Source organism: Cololabis saira, chromosome 7 (assembly GCF_033807715.1).
Source record: "Cololabis saira isolate AMF1-May2022 chromosome 7, fColSai1.1, whole genome shotgun sequence".
Lineage (NCBI taxonomy): Eukaryota > Metazoa > Chordata > Actinopteri > Beloniformes > Belonidae > Cololabis > Cololabis saira.
In genome coordinates, this window is record NC_084593.1 from 20,355,960 (window position 1) to 20,379,149 (window position 23,190).

The window sequence follows — 23,190 nt, forward strand, 5'->3', positions numbered from 1 at the left end:
CACAACCATTAAAACAGACAAAAGTACAAAATAATCATCTTCAGGCAAATTAAATCAATAAAATAATAAAATAAATTAAAATGAACAAAAAATAAAAAAAATAGCTTAAATTAAAATAAGCTTAAAGTAAATTCAAGTACTTTAATAAATAATAAAATAATAACAGAATAAAAAAATAAATTAAGCACAAGTAGCACAAAATTTCAAGCCTTTGTACTTTTCTTTTTTAACCAGGCAGAACTAGAACAAGCCCATGAACTCATAGAAACTCTGTGTGTGTTTGAGTCTGTGTAAATGTGAAAAAACATGCAAAAACAAACATTTTTCCCAAAGAATCACCCAGTGATGTCATGAGATTGACGCGTACACGGATAAAAGAAAAGTAACCGCTCAACGTAGCCTAATGTAGTGGAGTAAGAGTAACAGTTTCTTCTTCACAAATCTACTCAAGTAAAAGAAAAAGGTATAGTGATTCAAAACTACTCCTAAAAGTACAACATTTTCCAAAACGTACTCAAGTAAATGTAACAGAGTAAATGTAACTCGTTACTACCCACCTCTGTGCATCACTTATAACTAGGGTTGAAGAACATAATCGTCCCGTATTTATAAACTAACTAAAGTAGTAAGTGAAAATTAAAACAGCAATAATTGATTGAGTGAAATTCTTTATTCAGTCACATCACAGTACAAGCATTATCAACACAAACATTATCGAAAAAATAGTGACTGAAAAGGCACAGGCAGAAGCATAGTGCTTATATTAATGCCTCTCCTACATACAAACAAACAAACAATAGCAAAACTAAACCAGAAAAGGAGGACCAATAAGGTTTACATATATAGTAGTAAAGACATTTTTTTATATAAATATCAGAGGACAGAAACAAACAAAAACAAATAAACATTAAAATTTGTAGCTTTCAAAGATTGCTCTACAAATCTTTCTTTTGTAAACCGATAATGAGCTGCACATTCGTAAATCTAGGTTAGCGTCATTCCATAGTTTAACTCCCACAACAGATATACATCTCCTTTTAGTCTCTTTTCTAGTTTTTTGTACAACAAATTTACAAACATCACGCAAATTATATTTTGACTCATGTATTGAGAATAATAAAAAAAAATAATGTTCAAAGCAAGAAATAATGCACTGCCTGAAAACATTCAAAAAAAATTTCCAGATAAATAAGTACAATAAAATCTAAGAGGAAAACTACATTTTAAACAACCTTGTGTACATACTACTCTTGTGCATATCGGTCTGTGGGGTAACTTTGTGGAATGGTCTGGATGATGAAATCAAACGAAGCACTAACTTTATACAGTTTAAAAACACATACAAGAAAGCAATTATTAGTATAAAAATGGGGACCTCTAAAGAACTCAATTTGCCGTCCTTGTGTATTTCTTTGATTGTTATTTTGTTCCTTGTGGGATGGATCATATACGATACAAATGTAACCGCCTGCATTCATGGATCATCGTAGAGGTGACTGGGAGATTGGATTTTTGAATTTAGGATATTGTAGGAGACCGGTTTAATTATGCCTTGATCTTGTTTATTGGTTGTTTGTGTTGTATTTATTTATTCATTTTTTTTTTATTGCACTAAAAATGTGCACGATTACAGAATAGATGTTCTGCTTTCTTTCTATTGTTTTATATTCATTTATACAATTTTAAGTTAAGCAGGACAGGTTTCTGTTTAAGACAGATACTTATTTGATTCAGTTAATTTTGTTATTTTGTATTAAAGTGATTTGCTGGATAATAATTTGTTTTCCATGTGTTCATGGCATTCAAAAATATGCATCTAATTCAATTCAGGTTCGAGTCAAACAGTTAAAAAATTGTTTCACTCACAAAAAAAGGGGCTAAAATGATGTCGATGTCGGTGTTGGAAAAGGGACTGTGATGGTTTAATTTATAAAGATTTTTTTTCCCCCTGAAATTGTGTTATTGTTTTAATTTTAATCGACTGATACATTTGTTTTTGGTTTCGTTTTTGAAAGTATGGGTGGTATCTTGTGTGAGTCAAATAGTTAAAAAATCGTTTCACACACAAAAAAGGGGCTAAAAAAATTCACCACGCCAGGAAGGGTGAAGGCAATCGGGTTGGTCGGCCCTGCCGATGAGATGTCCCTTATGTATTTTTCAGGGAGTTGGCAACCCTACTTATAACTTATTATCCGACTTTACTCCAGCAAGGCTGCAGGTGCGGCAGCATTCTGGAGAGTTTATCAATCACTTCATTCACAAGGTGATCATCGACTGCTTTTTTGTTTTTCAAATACATGATTTTTAGTACTAAATGTAAATATTTCCATGTGCATGTTTCGAGAATGAAGACTGCCAGTGATAAGGCAAGGCAAGGCAAGGCAACTTTATTTGTATAGCACAATTCAACACAAGATAATTCAAAGTGCTTTACATCAACATTAATAGCGGCAAGACACAATTAAACAGTAAATAACAAATACAATGAAATACAATGATAAGAAAAGAGGTAAAATAATAAAACGCACAAGTTGTTGAAAAGTAAGGGCAGTAGAGTATAGCAATTAAGTATTTGATTTAAGAGTACACTTCAGTAAACAGTAATGTTTTTAACCCTGATTTATAGGAGCAGACAGTTGGAGCAGACCTCAGGTCTACAGGAAGTTTGTTCCACCGGTGAGGAGCAGAATAACTTAACGCTGCCTCACCTTGCTTGGTTCTGGTTCTTGGGACACACAACAAACAAGATCCAGATGACTTAAGTGGTCTGGTGCTTCATAGGGGCTTCATAAACCACTGATTATTTTCTATCTAGGAGCAGGTGTAAATCTGCTTTTATTTTTTCTGCTAAATCTGCTTTTATTTTTTTTGTCAGAGCAATCAAAAAAAACAAAAAAAACGCAAGTTATTAACTATGCATACATTAGTGTGTTTAATTAAGAATTTAACAACCTTAACTATGGCTATCAATTGTTCCTTTGCTTCCCCTGCAATGACAGTGAGGTAATAGGGCCAATCAGGTATGATTATGCAATTAAAAGCATACTAATCGGCTGCTAATGTTACATTGTGCAATTATAGTCTGCTTTACAGTATTTTATTGTAGGACTACTTATATCTAATCTTGAATGGGTAGCTTAATATCAAAAATGTATAACATTGGTAAATATATGAAATCTAAGAAGGTGCTTGTTTAGGATCTATCCCAACAGTGTAACCTTATTTGAACTTCTGTCTGGGGTCCTACAGATGGCAGTGTATGAACCTCTGATAAATGTGGCTTTAGTTTCCCTTTTCACCTTAGGCAGATGGAGTTTGGGACACGCCATTCCCCAAAGTATGACCACAAGCATGCAATTACCACAGGAAACAAAACACAAGACTAAAACTCTACTCATGTAGTGGTTGATCTTACTTGTGTCATAACTCAGGGTAAAAGGCAATTTGTTAGCCTTTTCATTCATAAGAAACATGTTTCAATGGTTTCAGTTCTCTGTTTCATATTAAATGTATTAAGTATAAGATTATATGTATCAGGATGTACATTTAAAAAATGTTAAAAAGGTTTTAAAATTAGCTTCATACAATTTCATGTGTGACATTAATTTTTTTTACCAAAATTAAGCCAAAGTAGAGAAGCAATATACTGCATGAGCAACTAAGTACATCCACTATTACAGTAGTGTGATGGAAATGTAGCCTTGGCCACTTGATTAACTACATCTACTGATAGAAATATTAGTCTTGGCCTGGATACAGAGTGTGCAAAATTTAGTTCCTAAAAGATTAGCTCTGACGCTACAATGACCTGTTCATCAGAATCGTAAGGATTAGTCATTATTTGTGGTGTTCAAAGTCATCCCATGTTCTGGGTCATTTCCTGAACTGAGATGCATGATGTATGTTCTGACCTATTTGCATGCAATGCTTAATTAATTCTACTAATTCTCACTCAATTCTTATTCCTGGTCATCGAAATGCATTCAGTGTCCGTCTGTAGTGGTTAAAGGGGTTAAAACATATTACAAAAAGCTAGGGATGCTGATGCCGATACTGCTCTCATACTCGTACTCGCAAAAATTCTCCGATACCACGCACCGATACTTCATTGTTGTTGTATTTACTGGTTAGTGCCGCTAGGGGGAGATGTGAGCCGCCCCGCGGCTCCCCGGGTGAGTAAGCAGCCTGGCTGAGCAGCAGCAGCAGCCACAGATCTGCTGCTGCTGCTCAGCCAGCTGTTCCATGTTTCAGTAAATTCTATCTTCCTTAATTATACAAACTGGACGGTTGAGTATTACCCTTACTCACAGGGAACTTTATTAAACACTCCACGTAACTCACAGTACAACATAAACAATTCCATTGTTACATTCCGGTTAGCCACGTTAGCCAGTTAGCCGCATTAGCCGAGCCGACAGCCCGCGGCGCAGTCTGTCTTGCTTTTGTCGTCCTCCCTTATTTTGAAATATGTCCACCCTGCTGACATCCCGCTTACATTAATTGTCGCTATCTTGCCTGAAACGGCACTGCCAGTCTCACTCACTGGTATCACTCTATATAACCAGACTGTAACAATGGGATTGTTTATGTTTTTCTTCTTCTTCTCTGTTTTATTGGCGGATCGCAACCAACTTTAAGGTGCATAGCCCCACCTACTGTACAAGAGAGTGTAACATTTCATTTAGCCTGTTTTTTAAATTATATTTGATTGTTTATGTTGTTTTCCACGGACGGCTTCAGGTGAAGCACCGCGCATGCGCAGTTGATGTACCTGCGATGAGACTAAAGCGCGGAGGAAAGCCCCGCTGGCCGAGTTTTGTTGAAAAATTGAATTTCTCTTCCCTAGTTATTTTTGTGGTAGAAGTATCGGATCGGTACTCGGTATCGGTGAGTACACAAATTAAAATACTCGTACTCGTACTCGTACTCGTACTCGGTGTGAAAAAAATGGTATCGGGGCATCACTAACAAACAAATTGTACAGAGGTGGTAAGTTTTTCCAGAACAATTAGGTTGTATGACCACTTTCAAGAGCAATAACTTGAAGTAATCAGCTTCTGTATCAAGATATTAGTCTTATATGTATAACTATCATTATCCCTTTCTTTCTTCTTTATAGCATTGCTATAATCTATTTAATACATTTGTTAGCCATTTGTGTTTGCACGTCTCTCTTAAGGCCCTCTTAAAGTATTTCAATCAAGATAAGTTTTGGACTTTGACTGGACTATTACAACATCTTGACTATTTTCCTTTTCAGCTGTTCTGTTTTAGATTTCCTGTTGCATGACCCAGTTCCAGGCAGGCTTTATCTGTCGGACAGATGGGCTCACATTTCATGATTACCTATGCAGTTCAATAACAGTTAGGTTCCCAGACTCTGTGGCTTCAGAACTAGCCCAGATCATTGCACTTCCACTGCCATGCTTGACAGTTGAGATGAGTGCTGTTATGCTGTTTCAGGGTTGTTAAACGTGGCGCTGTGCATCGTCGTCAAATATCCCTGCTTTGCTCCTCTCTGTCGAAAACCCCTTTATTTTCAGAAGTCATGGGGTTTATTCAAATTTGTGATAATATAGTGTGTTTGCAAAGTGCAATGCAGAGTGCCACTTTTTGCCAAAAGTGCCACTTTGCATTGTGGCAAAATGTCTCTTCTCTTTAAACACGTCTGCCCAAAGGACATTTTTCCAAGAAGGTTGTGGTTTGTTCAGATTTAGTTTTTCAAACCAATGCTATGCCACCACTTGTTTTTGTTTGTTTGTTTTTTAAACTGGTGACATGAAAAAAACAATGTATTGAATTAATGATGGATTCCAAATTTTTTGGAAGCGGCCTAATAATCCTTCCCAGATTGATGGGTAGCAGCATTACCTTTACTTATGTCTTTCCTCTTTGGCATTTCATTAGCACACACCTAAATCCTAACCAACACACTCCCAAAAGCCTCTTTTATTTATGTTCAAAGTTCACGCCTGCAGATGATCAATTTATCAAATGTTATTGATTAGCAGCACCCAGCTGTAACTTTGCTACCAACCATCTCGATTCCTAATGAAGCAATAAAGGCTAATGTTTTTTTATTTATTTATTTATATTACAACTTGCCTCTGTATTTTGCCGATGTTTTTGTTTATTAAACGATGCTACTGAGTCAAGAGTCACATGCGGCTCTTCACCTGAGTTTGTATCGACCTCATTGTAAAACCTGATACGGATCAGATTATTTCTATTATTTTCTGTGATGTTTTCTGCAATATCCCTTAGTATTGCAATGTGTTGTAAGGAAGAAAACACAAGACAATCATGACATACCTCAATGGGTGTCTCAGTGATGTTTGATTTTTTATTAGTTCATTTAGAAATCTTGGTTATGGAATGAAACATGAGTTGTAATAAAGAAATGTTGACATGAAATTGCAGAACCATAAAACCTGCCAGCAAGCAAAGATGCACTGATATTTTAGTTTCCTGTGTTTGAGGATGTCTGCTGTTTGTCCAGAGGTGACCCAGGTTGAAATCAATCCATGACAGCGATAGGCCTAATCTTGCTGAGAGAGCAAGGTCACCGAGTAGCAGGAGTTCCTGTCACTCAAAAGATACACATGGTAAATGTTTAGCAGTGTGCCGAAGCTTTTGGCCTGTGACTCGGGGCCCGGAGACGGGATCTGTTGTGCTGGTGCAGAACTGAGCAAGATGAGAACGTTGTAACATGGTTCCGCTGTTGAAACAGAAATACAGCATTGGCAGTAGCTATGTTTGCAGTTCATTTCCGGCTTTAAGGCAGCGTGGTGTTTTGGTCCAGCGCCGGTCTTAGTTTCACACGTTGACGAGACATCGGTTTGCTTGAGTTACCTCTTTGCGTAAATCACTTTTTTGTTGTTTTTGTGTGTTTTTTTTTTAATAGAATGCCAAGTTAACTGTTGAAATTAAAGACCACAAGAGCAAATCAAGTATAAAAAGAAACTTTAGAAGTTATAGAGAATGTACATTAGAGATTTAAATGTAACTGTCCTATATATCATTTTGACATTTGACAAACACTTCACCACGTACAACATTCTTTTGGCCCTCATTTCCTCACATAAATTAAACATTTTCCACCATCTCTACATCTGCCACATACATCTTTGCTTTCAAACCTCATGCAAACAAGTCCTTTGTATGACATGATTTATCTGGTCCTTATTAAATGATTTGTTTTTTTAATGTTGATGTAAAGCACTTTGAATTACCTTGTGTTGAATTGTTCTATACAAATAAACTTGCCTTGCCTTGCCTTGCCTTGCCTTAAAAATAATTATGACTTTTGGTGATCAGTAAAAGCAAAAAAGCAAATACACACACAAAAAAAAATCAACAATTTTGAATTCTTTCTCTTGAAGCATGAGAACAGTGCGTGATTAAACAGGCTTTTTTTTGACGCCTCACTTACCCTCCACACCTTTCTTGTTTTTTCTCTCACATTCTTTCAAAACCTTTCTGTAAAACGTACATTCATTTCTATCAAATGCAGTACTTATTCAACGTATACACACTTTGTTAAACTGGTTATTGCACCGTGATTATTCATAAAGTCATTTACTCTGTTTTCGCTGAAGTGGATGATGAACTGGTGTAATCCATTACCATACACGATGATGCAGCTTGGCTGTTTTTGTATTGGAAAAATGATGCAATCTCATTTTTCCCAGTTCTGTGCAGACTGGCTGCATAATTAATCAGACCTTATGTCAGAATGCCACAGCCACTGTAACACATGTAGACCTTTGGAAAGTTCTGCATGTGTGGACTAACCTGTCTGTGTTTGTTAGCCTCTTGTTTCTGTCATCTCATACCTCCAACCGGTCAAGGGAAATGGCTGCCCTCCCTGAGTCTGCTTCTGCTGGAGTTTGTTCTTCTTCTTTTTATACAAGCAACTGGGAAATCTGGACTCAATTGGAATGAATTGGATTAAATGAATTACAAGGAATTGACCGAAGTGGGATATGGCTGGACTGTATTGACCTGTAATGGATTTGACTGTATTGAACGTTTGCTTTCTTTTTAAAGTGCCTTGAGATGATTTTTTGTGATAGACAGGTGTCATACAAATAAAAGAAATCGAAGACTGAACTAAATTGCTATCAAAAAGCACTAAACTGTGCAGTTATGACTGTTTTGATGTGCCTTAAGTCTCTCCTCAATGTGATTTAAAATGTGATAAAGGCAATTCTTCCATTGAACGTTGTTTGAATGCAGCAATGACGGTGAGAGTTTGTTTGAAAAGTATAATACTAATCTAAAGAGGATTTAAATATCTTTGGTTATTTGAGTCTTGGCATTTTTTTGGTACTGTATGTAAGAAGCGTACAAGCCACAGCAACTGTGTTTTATACAAAGCTTGTTCTTGTCGGTCCATACTAGGAGTGTGAACCATATAAAGTACTAAAACTACCTTGATACAACGTTTATGGAGATTCCATGCCACACAGGATTACGAAAGCTGATTTTGCATTTGACAACTGTCCCCGCTCTCATAAGTCGGTGGAGACGGTGTTTCTCTTGATCCTCAGGCTACCTCCCCAACCGCGCGGACAGGTGTTGTAGGAAAGTAGGCCGGGCGACCGAAGGCCTGAATCTTCCGACTCAACAGAGGCGTCCGAGTCGGTCAGGGAACGGGTGTTGTAGAGCCGAACCGGAGAGCAAATTCTTTGAGTTGGAGTGGGAGGAGGGCTGGTGAAGGTAGGGGACTGCGCACCCAGCGCCCGTGACTGGGAGCTGCTGGTCGGCGGTTTGTGCCAGTCATGCTGGGAGTTTCCCACAGGTGAGATAGGGAGGCTGTGACCACTCAGGGCCCCGGGTGAAGGGCTGTTTTTACGCTTTGCAGCATTGATGATATTTTTTGCCAGGAGGCGATGGTTGGCTTTAGAGTCTAGGTTATTAACAGTGGGAGACATACAGCGAGCGTCCGTGGGCTGTGCAGGAGATGTGGGAGAGGGTGTGTGCATGGCTTTAGTGGAAGAAAAGGACAATTTGCTTTGAAAAACTGAAGGAGACTGGGAACGTGAGCCCCAGTTAGGACAGGCAGGAGACGGGGCTGCAGATATTCGGGAGGGCGTGGCTGCGGAAACAGCGGCAAAGGAGATCTGGGTGTTCTGGCTCGCCGCTGGAGATTGGCATCTTGATCCCCAAGGAGGAGAGCATGGGGAAGTGACTGTAGATGTCAGGGAGGGTCTGGATGTGGTAAAAGAGCTAGCACTGGGTGACTTGTTATTATGGCTCGCCATTGGGGACTGGCATCTTGAACTCCAAGGCGGAGAAATAGGAGAATGAGTTTTGGAGATTTCGGGGGTTTTGAAGGCAGAAATGGAGGAGGTGGTGGAGGAGCGGTTGACCATTGGGGACTGACATCTTGAACCCCATGGAGGAGACCAGGGAGAGGGGGTTGTGGCTGTTTCAGGAGGTCTCGGTGCAGAGGTGGGGTTGACCGCGGAAAAGTGGATGTTCTCGTGGGGCATAGGGGAATGGGATCTTGTACTACCAGGAGATGTGACAGGGGACGTGACTGAACGGATGGAGCTACTGATGGTGGCGGAAGGTTGGTTGGACTCTTTACAGGAAAACCTGATTCCAGTGGCTGGGCCCTCTGGGCTGCTGAAACGTCTGAGAAGTCTGGGTGTACTGGTGGGTGTGGGTGTCTCACTGGGTACGCCACCAGGTGAGGACTCCTTTGATGCCTGTTGGAACATGACACGTAATGTTAATTCAACAAATGCATCTGAAAAACAAGAAACTAAGATTTTGAGCTGTCAAAATGTAATATGGTCACACTTTCGTTAGACAAATCCATAAGAACAATTTAATGGATCTAAATGGTGAATGTGTTTTGAGAAAACACATCTGAGGCCCAGATGAATGAAAACAATCTCTGCGAGTTCAGCAACTTTCTCTATGTGTGTTTCTTCAGTAAGCCTATCTACTAGCACACTTGGGCTCAGTCTTTACTGTCTCTCTCAGGTTACTGTCATCAAGTCCTCCTGAGGTAATTAACCTTTACAGCAATATGAAGTTACATAAGCGAAGCAAAGGTTGCATTCCATCTTGTGTTTACACCAATTAAAAACCGTCTATCTTTACTTGAGATAATAACATGAAGAGATTGCACTCAAGTGCAAGCGTAAACATCTCTCTAAGTTATCGTCTTGTATAATGAATAATATTGGTCATATGTCAGAACTTGTGAGCTTCTCGGAAGAAACACGGCTCTTATTAGGGTTTATAACATTTACTGCTCAAGGTCAACATGACCAAACTGTACAAACAGAGCTAAGTGCAAAGGATTATGGGGATCTTTAATGGTTGCTTCAGCACTTTAAATGTCACAAACTGTGTTCAAAAACTGATCCATGTCTTGAAAATGCAAATGATCTCTACATTTAAAATGTATTCATATGTCTTATGTGTTCTCAGTGGCAGCACGGACGGCGGGAAAGGAAAACACTAAATATGAAAAAGTGGAAAGAATAGCTGAGATAGGCGTTGTGAAGTCAGGAAAGGAGGAAAAGAAGTCATGACAGAGTGTTAGCATAAAGTTTTAATCAAGGAAGATTCAGTCTTACATAAAATAAAATCACTTACAAGACACAGCAGAATATAACAGAAGAAAAGATCAGTGAATCGAAGTTTGTGAGAAGAAACAGACACAAACACTGCAGGCTGAAACAATGCAGATTGATGAGGGAATTACTGCTTTAGTTTATAACAAGAATATGCGTGTGGGTTTATGATGCAAATCCTGCAGATTTGAAAAACAACACAAACTAAACACGCCATATATCAAGGTAAAACATGCTGGAAGGCAGAGTAAATCACCCTGAAGAAATAGGGACAAAACAAACAGAAAGAGTTCTCTTGCTGTAACTTTCATGCCAGTGAAAAGCATTAAATCGCAAATCATAGATCAAAAAGCAGATGTTAGACCACCTGTTAAAGTGCTTTGTGAAGAAGCATCATTATGATGCCAAGTGGAAAAGTGCGAGCTCCTTTCTGTATTTGAAAATCTTGTCAAATTGGATATTTATTAGTGCTTGTGTGATAAACCACTTTGGGACTGGAAACCTATTTTAAATACATCAAAGAACAGTTAACATTTGTGAAGGTTAATTACTGCTTTATAGACTTTGGTGCTAAAGGGAAAAAAAATAAAACAACCGTGCTGTAATTCTGCAGATAATTTAGGACTCCGTTTGGTTCTTTAATGGCATGAAATATATATTGTTAATGGCTTCATCAAATCGCAAAGAGCTTTTAGTCATTAAGACGCTTTGTAAGTGTTCCTCACTGCGTCATTCATACATACAACAATTACACTTTTATTGTAGTATGATCACAGCCTTGAGTATTAAATTGACAGTTCAACCAGTTTATCCATGAATGAAATTGGATTTCTACACGGTAATGTCAATTCCTGTGGGAAAACTGTGAATCTTAAAGGATATGTCTAGTGGGAGTCGTCTGGATCTGAATGAAGTGTTATGAATTATCCCAAAACTGGCCAATGTCTTAATGCCATCAGTCTAACGGGTTAATGAAAGCCATCGGTGTTGCATATCTCATGTCTCAAAAGGGTTCTATGAGGTGTAGACCAGTGCAGGATTACTGTAGCTGAAATTTACTGACTAATTTATTCACTCTTTCATGTTGAATTTGAGTGTTTCAGCAGTTGAATCTACAGTAAATGGTTCTGATAAAAGGCACAAGAAGAACAAGGCACACGGTTTACATAAGAGCAAATAAACCCACTTGGGGTTTGAGGTCTACAAAACATACAGTCCCTCTGAAGTGAGAAACATTCCTAAAAATGGTAATGAAAAGGTCTCCACACCTGTGGTGTAATTCCTGCCTTCGTGGCAGAAAAAGTGGGCCTCGGTGCCTGCACTCCTGACCGAGGAGAGGATACTCTCTCTGGAGAAAGGGCAGACATAGGAGAACTGATCCTTGCATGTGCAGAAACCAGATGTGCCGGGTACTCTGGTGCTCCTGTAGGGCTGAGAGGCAGCTGAGGAGACATTCTTTGTGTACCAAAGTTGGGAAGGGGGCGGTTAGGTTGAGAGGTCTGTCTGGAGAAGGTCGGGGTGGAGAGTACGGTTTTGGCCTGTGGTGCTCCTCTGGGGAGAGAACTAAGTGGGTCTTTGACTGGGTTAAGGATGAAGAGAGAAGAGTTAATCTGGTAGGGCCGGTGCCTTGAGAGGTCCATCTCTAACTTGGAGCAACCATTTTCCAAGGGACATGTTTCTGGAACCGGCTCTGGTGCTGCAGCTTCTGGCTTTGGTTTTTGTCTGACTGCCTGTTGGGCCTTTAGATTCTGTGAAACCTGCGCACCGACGTCAGAGCTCTTAGCGATGGCTTTAACCCTGCCAGGCATGTTTGATGCATAAACCCAAGACGGTGGAAGAGACATCGTAGGAGACGGAGACCTAATTTGTCCAGTATTTTGATTCTCAACCACATATTTCTCCATCCTGGACTGGCGCTTGGTAAACAGCTCAGCGCCTTTTCCTGAAACATTCGAGAGAGTCTGCTCTGGCTGATGCTCTGGCCGCGGCCGGGTCCTTGAACTTTTGAGACAGGAGGCCCACTCTGGAGCAGTCGCCCCTTGTGCCTTGTCTTTCTTTTCGACAAGGAAGTTGGAGGCCTCTGCACCTAAGGCCAGTAACTCTTCTTCAGAGGCCGGCTCCGGTGCAGATCTGTTTCCATGTTTCTTCCTCTCATCCACCCCTTGGACCAGAGAGAGTAGCTCAGGGTTTGGAGCTACCACTGTTTTTTCTTTGAATGTGAACATTGACTTTTTACCTGCCCTCCTAGCTAGACCTTCTTGAAGTATCCCTGTTTTGAGTGGCGCCATTGCCTTTCTCTCTCCAGCAGGCTGAGGAACAAAGGAAGAGGGCTTTGGGGCTGTGGGAGGCCCAAACTGGGATATGGATGGTGGAGGAGAGCCAGGAGACATGGAAGGAGGGATTGGAGGTGGAGGAGAGTAGAAAGTCTGTGGGGGTTGGTTTGTGAAGGCCGGCAGAGGAGGTGTGGGATATGACGGAGGTGGAGGCAGAGGTGCGAACGCAGCAGGTTGTGGGACAGTGGAAGCAGGGAGGGGGGGAGTGGAATAGGATGGAGGGCTGGGGATGTCCATGACAGGGCTCTCTGCTTCGGGAGAACGCACTGTGGGCGGTGAGAAGAAGGGTCTGGCAGTTCTGTTGATGATGGTCTGCTTGGACGAGGGTAACGACATCCTCTCAGGTCCAAAGGTGCTATTACAGCCATTAAGAAGGTTTCCAGGAGTGTGGCCCCCATTTGTCTCTGTCCCCGTTTCACCCTGCTTCGCCACATGTGGATCAGCGTTATTACTTCCTGGAGTTTCCTGTTTAACGTTGTCCTCCAACTCCGCACTAATCTCATCTCTTACATCTTCCTCTTCTTCCTGCTCCTCCTTGACGGGGAGGAAATGTCTCTCTTGGATAACATTGTTGTCCATGTTTTGTTTGTGGAAATCTTGGATGGGCTCCTCCATGATATCCCCTACAGAGTGGTATACAGGTGGCGAACAGAGCGGCTTGATGTTCTGAAAGTTCAGCTCTCTGTCCTTCTCCTCACTGCTCCGCTCTGCCCATGTTAGTTTGTTGGGCACGGGGCTGCTTTTCACATTCTCATCTTTATCCACTTCTGAATTCTGCCCACCGCTTTCAAATGTAAAGGCGCTGACTCTCTGCTTGCGCCGGTTGAAGAGCTGCACACCCCTGGAGGTGGAGCTGGCGTTGGAGGGGATGGTGAGCTGAGCAGCGATGATCTGACTCCTCACACGGTTCTCCTTCAGCTCCGTCTCTGATAGACTGGCGCTCCTGGTCAGATCTAAGGAGATGCAGACACGGGGAAAGGGAACAGACACTGAGTTAAATATGTCCAGTCACTTAACAGAGATGCCCGATTAATTTTAAAGGAGACCCTCTATGCAAAGACAACTCCCTGAACATCTTGTTAAATCTAACCGAACCAGTTTTATGAACGAATAGAACAAGGCACGAAATTTTAACAAGTCTGGGTTTGAATGTTCCTTTCAAAACCCACATAACTGGTTCTGCACCACAAACTTTTTAACAGTTGTTTGTCGTGCTTTTGATTCCAACCCATCTAGCAGGGGGGAAAAAAAGGACTTTGTGGATATTTGCAGACCAGGGCTGTCTAAAAGGAGCCAGTAGGCGTAGGACGAGAAACATCTGAAATAAACATCTCCAGAAAGAGACACAGTTTATTAAGTTAAGTTAATAAAAATATCTAGGTCAGTGTGAAATACAGCAGCCAAGCAAGAAGATGGTGATCACTGTCCATCCGTTCTGGAGCTTTACTAGTTACATTGAAATCATGAGATAAAACTCGCCTTGGTTCATACTGAAAGTTTGTTTTCCGAGCTTAAAGAGCTCTCTTTCAGGCTATGGAACTATTTCCTTTGCCATCTGCAGCGGTCCCTCCCTGAGCATTCCTCCGCTGCTGAGAAAACTCCCCGCCTGCGCTTCCAGCATGCCTTTGGTTTCTCTCTGTAGCTAATTTGTGCAAAACTGCAGCTCAAACCCTTAATAGACCACTTTTACAACCTACAGCCTCCAAAAAAGACATTTTGTGACTTCTGTCTATAAACATACTATACAATCAAGTGTTCCCATCTTAAATGCAGTGACTGCATCATACTTCAAAGCTCGTGAGAGGAAAATCACAGTTGCATGTGGATGTCTTGGTCTTTCTTTTTCCAAAAATAAAAACAGAGACTCTTTTGATGAGCATTGTAAAGGAAAAGCAGTTGTCATGGTGACACATCTGGTAGATTATTCATCCAATTCACAATCCTCTGACTGATGGAAGATATTTAATGTCCACCCCCGGGACTTTTCTCAGCTGGCACAGCGTTCATATCATAAAGCGATGGATTCTGACAGCTACATTATTTGATGTAATTGAGTGCCAATCACAATAATTAAGTGTAAATCCATCACTTGTAAAACTGTCCTGCAGAGCTGATTCAAAACGTGGTTTTTCCTGGCACCCTAGATAATGCTTACATGACTGTTCCTCCAGCAAAAGGGAATATTATGTGTCTGACGTTGATTTTACAGACTTTCAGTCTGCTCTCCTAGTAATTGATTTAACTCTTTGCGTGGCCCTTTTACATAAACCAAGCAAAGGTTCAACACTTTGTGTTTAATATCTTAGCAACATCTTAATGATCATTTTGATCATCAACATGGCAGTGTATTTACACTTTAAAAGAATATAAAAGACGCTGAGCTGTTTATACAAAGAAATAGATCAGTATTATGTATACTATTATTATTATTGAAAGCCAAAACATATATATATGCAGCGACTGACATATCCATGGCAATTAAGGTGGATAAAAGCATTATCAGAAAGCTCTTAGACAAGCACATCTCTCTCTAATATTGGCGTGAGCATAAGCACCTTCGTTTACACACTGCTGCAGAGAAACAAACCGACTTATCACACAGGTACTTACTGACTGCTCTGGGGGTTTCTGTCAGTGTTGTCAATATGACCTGGAACACCTACAGGTCTTATTCTTATTCCTCACTAGAAACATCTACAGTGAGCATGAGCCAGATTCGTGATGAAATCACTTGCAGGTGTAAATCCCTTTACAAGTTTTTCTGACAAATCACAGGTGAATTCAGTGTCGTTTTAAACGATGATGTTAATCAACCAACATCAATCAAAGTGTATATAAATCACATGTCACGTGATAGACTGATCAGCCAAAAAGCCTCAGTGGATTTCACTTTCAGTCATGAAGAAAGAATTACAAGTGTTTTTAGTCTGTATTACGAAATGAAAACAGTGGCACCAACAAGTTACCTTGTACCTAAGATTTACGAAACGTCCCCTCAAGTTTTCTGAAAGTTTTTCTCGCCTGCAGATGTCAGCGCATCCAGTGCCTTACCTTTTTCCCTGTCAAAAACTCAGACCTCCGCCGTGTCGCGGTACTTCCACAAGAGTTTTCAATTTAACTGCGTCTCACAGCCTCACACCCCCCTTTCTGGAGCGAGACATGGGATCGGATTTCTTTTTTTCTCTCTCCGCGGTCCATCAGCACACAGACAGGCGGGCAGGGAGGCAGGGAGGCAGAAGGGAAGGAAGGGAGGGAGGGAGGAGGGAGGATGGAGGAGGGAGGAGGGAGGATGGAGGAGGGGTCTGTAGCTGGAGGCTGTGCCGTGTGTCACTCAACCTCCAGCTTTGTTTCACGGTTTCAAAAGTCCATCACCACCTCCACATGCTTTCCACTAATTATTAAATGCTGAGATGTCTACGAGGGGATAAAAACAAAGGCGCTTCCGCTGGAAGAGTATTGATGTGGCAGCAGGAGCTGCGCTGACACTATGTTTTGACATTTCTGGAGTGGTGTCCAGTCAATGGTGAGTATTGAGCAGCTTATCTCTGTCATGTCCTGTGATGGCAGGGGAGCATCTGACATTTGTTGCGATCTTTGAAGTGCAACACCAGAGATGCTGCAGCTTATGTTTACACGGATTAGACCGCTGAGACTGCACAGCTCCAGCGCCTGACCCCTGCTGCCCTCCGCATCGGGTTGGGATATGCAGCATGTATTTAGTGAGCACTCTCCCCAACCAAGTGTCTGCCCTCTTTGAACCCCCCTTGGCCCTTAAGCTCCAACCTGGGAAGGCAGGCCAGGAATTTCCTGTCCTGATGCAAGAGCCTCTACATCACAACGCCGACCCCTCCTTTCTCTCCCACCTCCACCACTAGACTTTCTCTATCTCATCTTTCTGCCCTCTGTCCCTTCCTTTCATTCCTGTGTGGAAGAGAGCTGACGGGAAAAACACCCCACCTCCTCCTCCCCGCCACAGCGGCAGGATTCTTGTCGGGAGAAGGGGGGGGGGGGGGGCGGCAACCCTGCATTTGTGCATCAAAGGTCAGATTACCCCGTCGGATGTTATCTTTCTCCGGGTTATGGCTCGGAGGGGCGAGTGGGATGACAGGGCAGGCCCCCCGAGGTTGATGTGTGAAGCGGTATGGAAAGGCGGGGATTAGCGCGGGTCCTCGGATCTTACCAGACTCAGCGAGACCTGAACTTTCAGTCAAACTCATAGGAGAAAGGCTCCACTATCAAAAAATCTCAGCATGGGAGTGTTGAACTTTTATCAGGACCTTTGTATTGTTTTTGGTGACCTGAGGAAACTAATTAGTGAGTAAATGAGTGATGGGAAGGGTGTTGGTGGCGCAGCAGTCCTAAACCGAGATTAGGAGCCAACACATGATGGATGTGACTTTTTGTACAATAATACATCATTTTATTTATTCTTTGGACACTCAGTTTAAGCAGTGTGTCCGAAGTTTTTGTTCATGCAGTGAAACGCTGCAGTGGTTTTCATACAAATGCTGAAGTACCGACGTCTTCGTGGTTTCCAGTTGACAGCTTTTAAAATAAAAAGAGCACGCTGATAAAGTTTCCAAATCCTTTTCTCCACAAGTTCTGCTGTTATTGCCAGTGACTGTGTTGGATATTAAGACGGCCCTCGAGCGGAGCTGGATGATTGCTTTTCCATCCCAGCAGCCTGAAAGTCCTGAAAACAGATGTTCCGTACACCTTTCACTGTGTCAGGTTACGCTGACAGGTCTGGACGGCCCGTTTCACTCATGTGCTGCGTCCCTTTCTCAGTTACATTTTCTGGCATAATTTGAGAAAAGTTTCAAGCGTCCAAGCCAAGCTGTGATATCAACGCAGGACAGCAGACCTCTGGAAACTACAGTTCCTGTGTTGCAAAGCAACAAAATAAAGAGCTCTCCGTCTGCTGCACCAGCAATAAAAATAAAATAAGGACAGAAAACGTGACGAACACTCACTTGTCTTCCGGCTCGTGCGCTCTTTGTTGAATCCCGTCTTCTCCCATGATGCGTTGTAGTCTGTCTCGGAGGTGTGCATGTCCTCCTGCACCGGGAGAGGTTTAGTCAAGCCTCCTGGACTCCAGCTCACCCCTCTCTGGAGGGACAAATGTCCCTTCTCCATTGTGACACACAGTAAGAGTGTCTTTGTGTGTCTTCCTTCTGTCTCTTTTAGTCCTTACTGGCGAGCAGCAAATATATTTCAAGAAAACACTGAGGAAAGACAAGAGAAAGAGGCGGCTCAGCGTTCCGGGTTGTTGCCCCGAGTCATGGCTCCCCTTTCAGCAGTAATCCCTCCAAAAGTTGTCAGCTGAAATCTGACGGAAGAAGCGTGCTCTTACTTTGTTCTTCTTGAAGTATTATTCTCAGTCTAAATGGACCTCCCAGGAGGGTCAGCTTCAATGAGTCTTGGATGTGATCCCATGGAAAACAGCCAGGAAAGTTGCTCAAGTTTGTTGTGTTGCGTAAAAGATCTGGCACAAAGCGCTGAGAAACTGTCCAGCTTTCTCTATTTGCATCCTTCTAATGCTCCCCTTGATTCTTCCCCAGATGTTGCATGTCCTCCTCTTCTATTTCGGTCACCAGCACACACTTTCTGCTTGCATCCCAGTCCGCAGCCGGCACATTACTTTTCTTCCAGAGAAAGGGATCTGCCCTTTATCTCAGGGATCATAAGTCTACGGTGACGTGAAGGGGAACTGTGTGTATGGCGACTTCCTGCTGTTAAGGTGCATGTGAGGGATAACATTTCACTCTGGAAAGGTCATTCCTGCGACTGTTTGTATTCACTGTTCAAAAGCTTTCAATTAGAGCTGCTTTATACAAACAGCTCTCCTGTTTGTTTCTCATACTTCAAATACAGATACGGTTTCTTAAAGCAGTTCTCCTCTTCTCCCCCCCCCTCCTTTTTTTTCCAGATATCCCCAACTGAGGAGTAAAGTTTACATCTTAGAGACGTATTCTTTAACTGTACTGAATGAGCTAGTTTTCTGCATTTGTCCTGGTTGTTCAGCCGGTATGAAAAACAAAAGCTGCTCAGCCTGTAGATAGAACGAGGGTTCAGCCGGTCAATGTTCACTTCCCTTTATCTTATCTTTATTTTTCTGTCCTGCAAAAAAGGGAAAATAAGAATTAAAATGCAGTACTGCACAAGGCAAATTCACTGAAATAAACATTTCTTTTAATATGTTATGCAAATATGTAAATTTATCATCACAATCACGCTTTTTTGAAGCCCTCTGCTGCTTTGTGTCTGATTTGAAGAATTAAGAATGACGGTTTTATGGCACGTCAACCAAAATACCTCATCTTAATGCTGACAGTCTTATGGTATCAGTTCAATACCAAATGTATTGCGACTCAAAACCCAGAATATTAACTTAGGACATCAAAATCTCTAACTGAATGCTGTAATCTTTCTGGGTTATGCGTTGCTTTTCTCTCCATCAGTTCTAAAAGTCTTTCTCAGTTGTGCTTTTTGTTTTTGTGGTTGCAATTCCTAAAGGAGTGTCAAATCAGCACTGCGTCAATCTAAAGCAAAGAGGCAGGACATAGCTGAGCTCTCGTAGCTCATTGGCTTCTAAATGATAAGTTCTTGGCGTCACTAAGAACTTTATCAATGACATTAACAACTTAATCATATATGATAAATCAGGGTAAGGCACTAAACAAGCTACAGTACATCTGCTTTCTGGTTTCTTAAAGGCTGTGGCAAGCACGTTTTTGACGCTCTGACCTCGACGCAGGGCGTTACTGGACCTCTCTCTGATGTTTTGGCTCTCAGATCTTTGCAATGACCCCATAGAGTCCGCTCTTTTTCGGAATTTTTGCAAAAGTAACATTTTAATCTTCATCCATTTAAATGTCTATTTGTGATGCAGAAAAAGTCCACTCCTCTGTTGTCAAAGACAACCGCCTTCATCCGGGTTAAAGGGTGAATGTTATGAGCTCAGTGTTCTCTCCTACGACAAAAGGAAGGTAACGATTCACTCATCGGGTCGGAGTGATGGCAATGTGTATTAATCCTGCCAAAAGTAGCTTTATCTCTGCCTCGGGCTCTGTGATGTGTTACAACCTTCTAAGAAAGTGAATGTAGATGTTTAATCTTCACACTGTGTGAACCAAGGAGACAAAGATAATCCTTTAAAGTATTTTGTTAGATCAGTAGTGTCGTGTTCCCTCGCCGAGGCTAATACGAGCTGCTGGCACAGTTTGTGATAATAAACCAGTGCTTGCACATCCTTTTCCTTGATCAGACTTGCCTCTCCTTGAATGTGATCAGGGCTGTGTTTGTTGTTGCTCGTGAGTCACTTCTCTGTCACTTGGGAGTGGGTGGCCGTTGCACGTACTGTATGACTTCACAGACAGACCTTCCAGTAACACTCCTCGCCGTCATTTTTTCTTAAGATATGCAATAACCATAAACTTGTTTTTACTGCTTTTGTGCCAACAGCCTCTGTGATAAATGCTCTTTGGCCGCTGAAAACAACAATCCTAAACAAATACAACACTGCCTCCATGCTGTGAAGAAACAACAAAAAGAAAAAAAACTCCAATTTCAGTTACTGGCGTGATCCTGACAAATGAGAAGATATAAAGGCCGCTATTGTTTAACCGCTCTGACAACAGCTCTTTGAAACCCCTACAGATGTGTGATCCATGTTGGGATGAGTCTGCATCTCATTTGGAAAGCTTGCGTTGTCTCTTTAGATCCGTTGTCACAAAGTCCTTTCACTACAGTGGCTTTGTGATGCTTTTCTCATTAACACTCATCTCTGTTGTGACAAACTTTTGCGCCCGCTGTGATAAATGAGGAGAAAGATGAACACATGTTGCAGGCGCGTCCTGACACGGCATCGCCAGACTGATTAAATCTGGTCGGATTCTTTGATCCGCAACGGAGATATTTATTAACTGCCAGACAGAGAGCAGATGTAGGACGCTCAAGTCTGACGGCAGCAGAGATGCAGACTCCAGATCAGGAAACAAATCGCCAGCACATATAGGGCTATTGAAATCTAACGTCTGCCACACTTCTTTGTTTTCCTCAGCTCGTTACTGTACCGCTCGGGCTTCGCTTCCTTGTGATGTCTGCTGCTCTCTGGCTTTTGTCTGCTCGTCATACCTGACCCCCCCTCACCACCACTCCACCTCTATTTACCTTGCACTTCAAAAGGTATTCTACATTGCCCCTGTGCCCCTGCACAGTTTTCCACCACCCCTCCCCCCAATGGCCACAATCAAGGATATAATTTACAGTTTGGCCCGTGGGGCAGCATGGTGTGTAATCACAGAGTTCCTGTACATCATCAATGCTTGATGGATTCATACGACGACAGCTAATCTATCCCACAGTTCTCTGAACGTGTCTCACATACTGGTGACGCACAAATCAAGTTGCTTTGGTAGGTGGACAAACTGCAATCACTCATTTGTCGCTTGTGGCCGTTGTCTTGCACATTGACTCCACATCTGCACCAATAGGCGGCTTGTAGAAAGCATGTCGGCCCCCTAATAACTCATTCGCCGCGTGCTTTCTCACCGCGGGGACGGCATCTGCACATCGTCGGTTGCTAACGGGCAAACATGTGTTGAGATAAGTGAGACGTCGTCAGGTGAGCTTGCATTGCAGCCACTGGAAGGTTTAAAAGTGTGTGAGGTGCAGAGTTTATAATGGGCCGTCTCGTCGCACCATTGACTGGGAAGCTTTTACGGCCGAGGCCCTCGGGGCCGGAGCTGCTGTGTGTCTGCTATCTCCTGCCCTTTGCTGGGATCCCTTACAGTTCAGCATGCTCCAGTCATTCAGCTGTAAATGCTAAAGGGTTTTAGCAGGGCCCTTTGCTCCTTCTCTCTCTCGTTCAGACAAAGAGCCTTTCAAAGGCATTTGCGCCACCACCACCACCACCAAATGATTTTGGGTAATGCTTCAAAAATGGGCATTCCTGACTCATAAGTCCTTGGGAAGCTGTGATAATCAACAGGCCTCAGCATGTGCAGGCTGATGACTGACATAGAAAAACATTGCGAGGTCTCTAATGAAACTCAGAGATGTCTCTTTCTATCTGTCTTTCCTTTTGCAGCGTTTCCTGGGAGTGCTTCCATAAATCATGCAGCGGAGAACCTTGTAATGAAGTGTCTGCTCATCTTTCTCTCATAATCACAGGTGGAGAACTTCAAGAGGCAAAGATAAACAGCTGAAGTCCTTGTGTAAGATCCTATGCCAAGAGGGAGGAGCTTTCTGAAGCTATCAGAGTCATCTCCTGAAAAACTGTTAGACATCAAAGGAGGAAAAGCACAAAGTTTTTTTTGTCTTTTAAGTAAATGTCTGCATGCATCATCAACACTGTAGGAATTGTTTGTTGATAACAACTGGATTATAGCACTTATAAGACTTGTTTAACACCAAAAGTTGTTTATAATTTCCATATACATGAACACACATCACTGTGTATAGCAAAACCCCCTGTTCCTCCCCTATAAAGCAGTTAATAGGCCTCACCTGTTGTGTTAACAGGAAGCAATTATGTATATGGGTAAGTAAATACAGTCTCCAGCCAGGTCTTTAATTGGATACACCTTATTATGTTACACAGTGAAGTTCAAGTCTATAACCTGGCTACACAGCAGGCTCCGTGCAGACGGAACAAAAAGCTGGGATATCTGTGCTAATGCAGTGAAGTTCCCGAGTCTGGACCCAGGGGGAAAAAAAGAAAGAAAAAACACACACACACACACACACCAGCCACATATGTTTGTCATCTACTCAAACAAAGACATTACAAAGTTTCCCTCCTCTTCTGCTCCAGTCCCCTGCCTCCCCCCTGGATCCCCTCCCCGGCCCCCCTCCCTCCAAACAAAGGTTGCGTCTTACCCTGCAGAGATGGATACAACAGGCTGCAGGTGACCTGGTCTGCAGCGGTCACAGTGGTGCAACGGCAGATAAAATTCCAGGCCTCTGCGCTCCTTCCTGTTTGGTGCGCGCTGGTTTTGTCATGCTGCTCACCTGAGCCACGGTGGGTCTAACTGTGCGAGGCAGCCAGGGTGTGTACGGCCCCTTTTCTGTTCCTACAAGTCTCTATACACACCTCCCCCTTTTACCTCTCCTCTCTCTCTCTCTCTGTCCTTCTCGCTCAGTCGAGGCAGACGAAGGATCGAGATGGGAGGGGGGGGGTCAGCTGGAACACAGAAGGCTCTTTGTCTGGGATCTTTTCATATGGTTTCCTTCAAGCTTCCATACTGAACACATTATCG

General features: G+C 42.3%; 1 protein-coding gene across 2 annotated transcripts; it reads right to left on the reverse strand.

Moving 5' to 3' along the window:
* Positions 1-6,329: 6,329 nt before the first annotated feature.
* Positions 6,330-22,970, reverse strand: LOC133446837 (mucin-2). 2 transcript variants are annotated; one of them, XM_061724971.1, is made up of 4 exons: positions 22,811-22,970; positions 17,902-19,043; positions 11,864-13,881; positions 6,330-9,716 (listed from the first exon to the last, which is right to left on the reverse strand). In XM_061724971.1, the coding sequence occupies exons 2-4, from the start codon at positions 18,062-18,064 to the stop codon at positions 8,514-8,516; spliced, it is 3,384 nt and encodes a 1,127-aa protein (XP_061580955.1). In that variant the 5' UTR covers positions 18,065-19,043; positions 22,811-22,970; the 3' UTR covers positions 6,330-8,513. The 2 variants fall into 2 exon arrangements, with proteins under 2 accessions (XP_061580955.1, XP_061580954.1); XM_061724970.1 differs by having other exon boundaries at positions 17,902-19,048.
* Positions 22,971-23,190: the final 220 nt, after the last annotated feature.

What these genes read in the sequence shown, in the direction of transcription:
- LOC133446837 (XM_061724971.1), bottom strand. Translation starts at nt 18,064, where the DNA reads ATGGAGAAGGGACATTTGTCCCTCCAGAGAGGGGTGAGCTGGAGTCCA. An exon ending in GCGCACGAGCCGGAAGACAA is followed by an intron (nt 13,882 to 17,901) that starts GTGAGTGTTCGT and finishes GCATCTCCTTAG; the next exon opens with ATCTGACCAGGAGCGCCAGT. An exon ending in AGGCAGGAATTACACCACAG is followed by an intron (nt 9,717 to 11,863) that starts GTGTGGAGACCT and finishes ATGTTCCAACAG; the next exon opens with GCATCAAAGGAGTCCTCACC.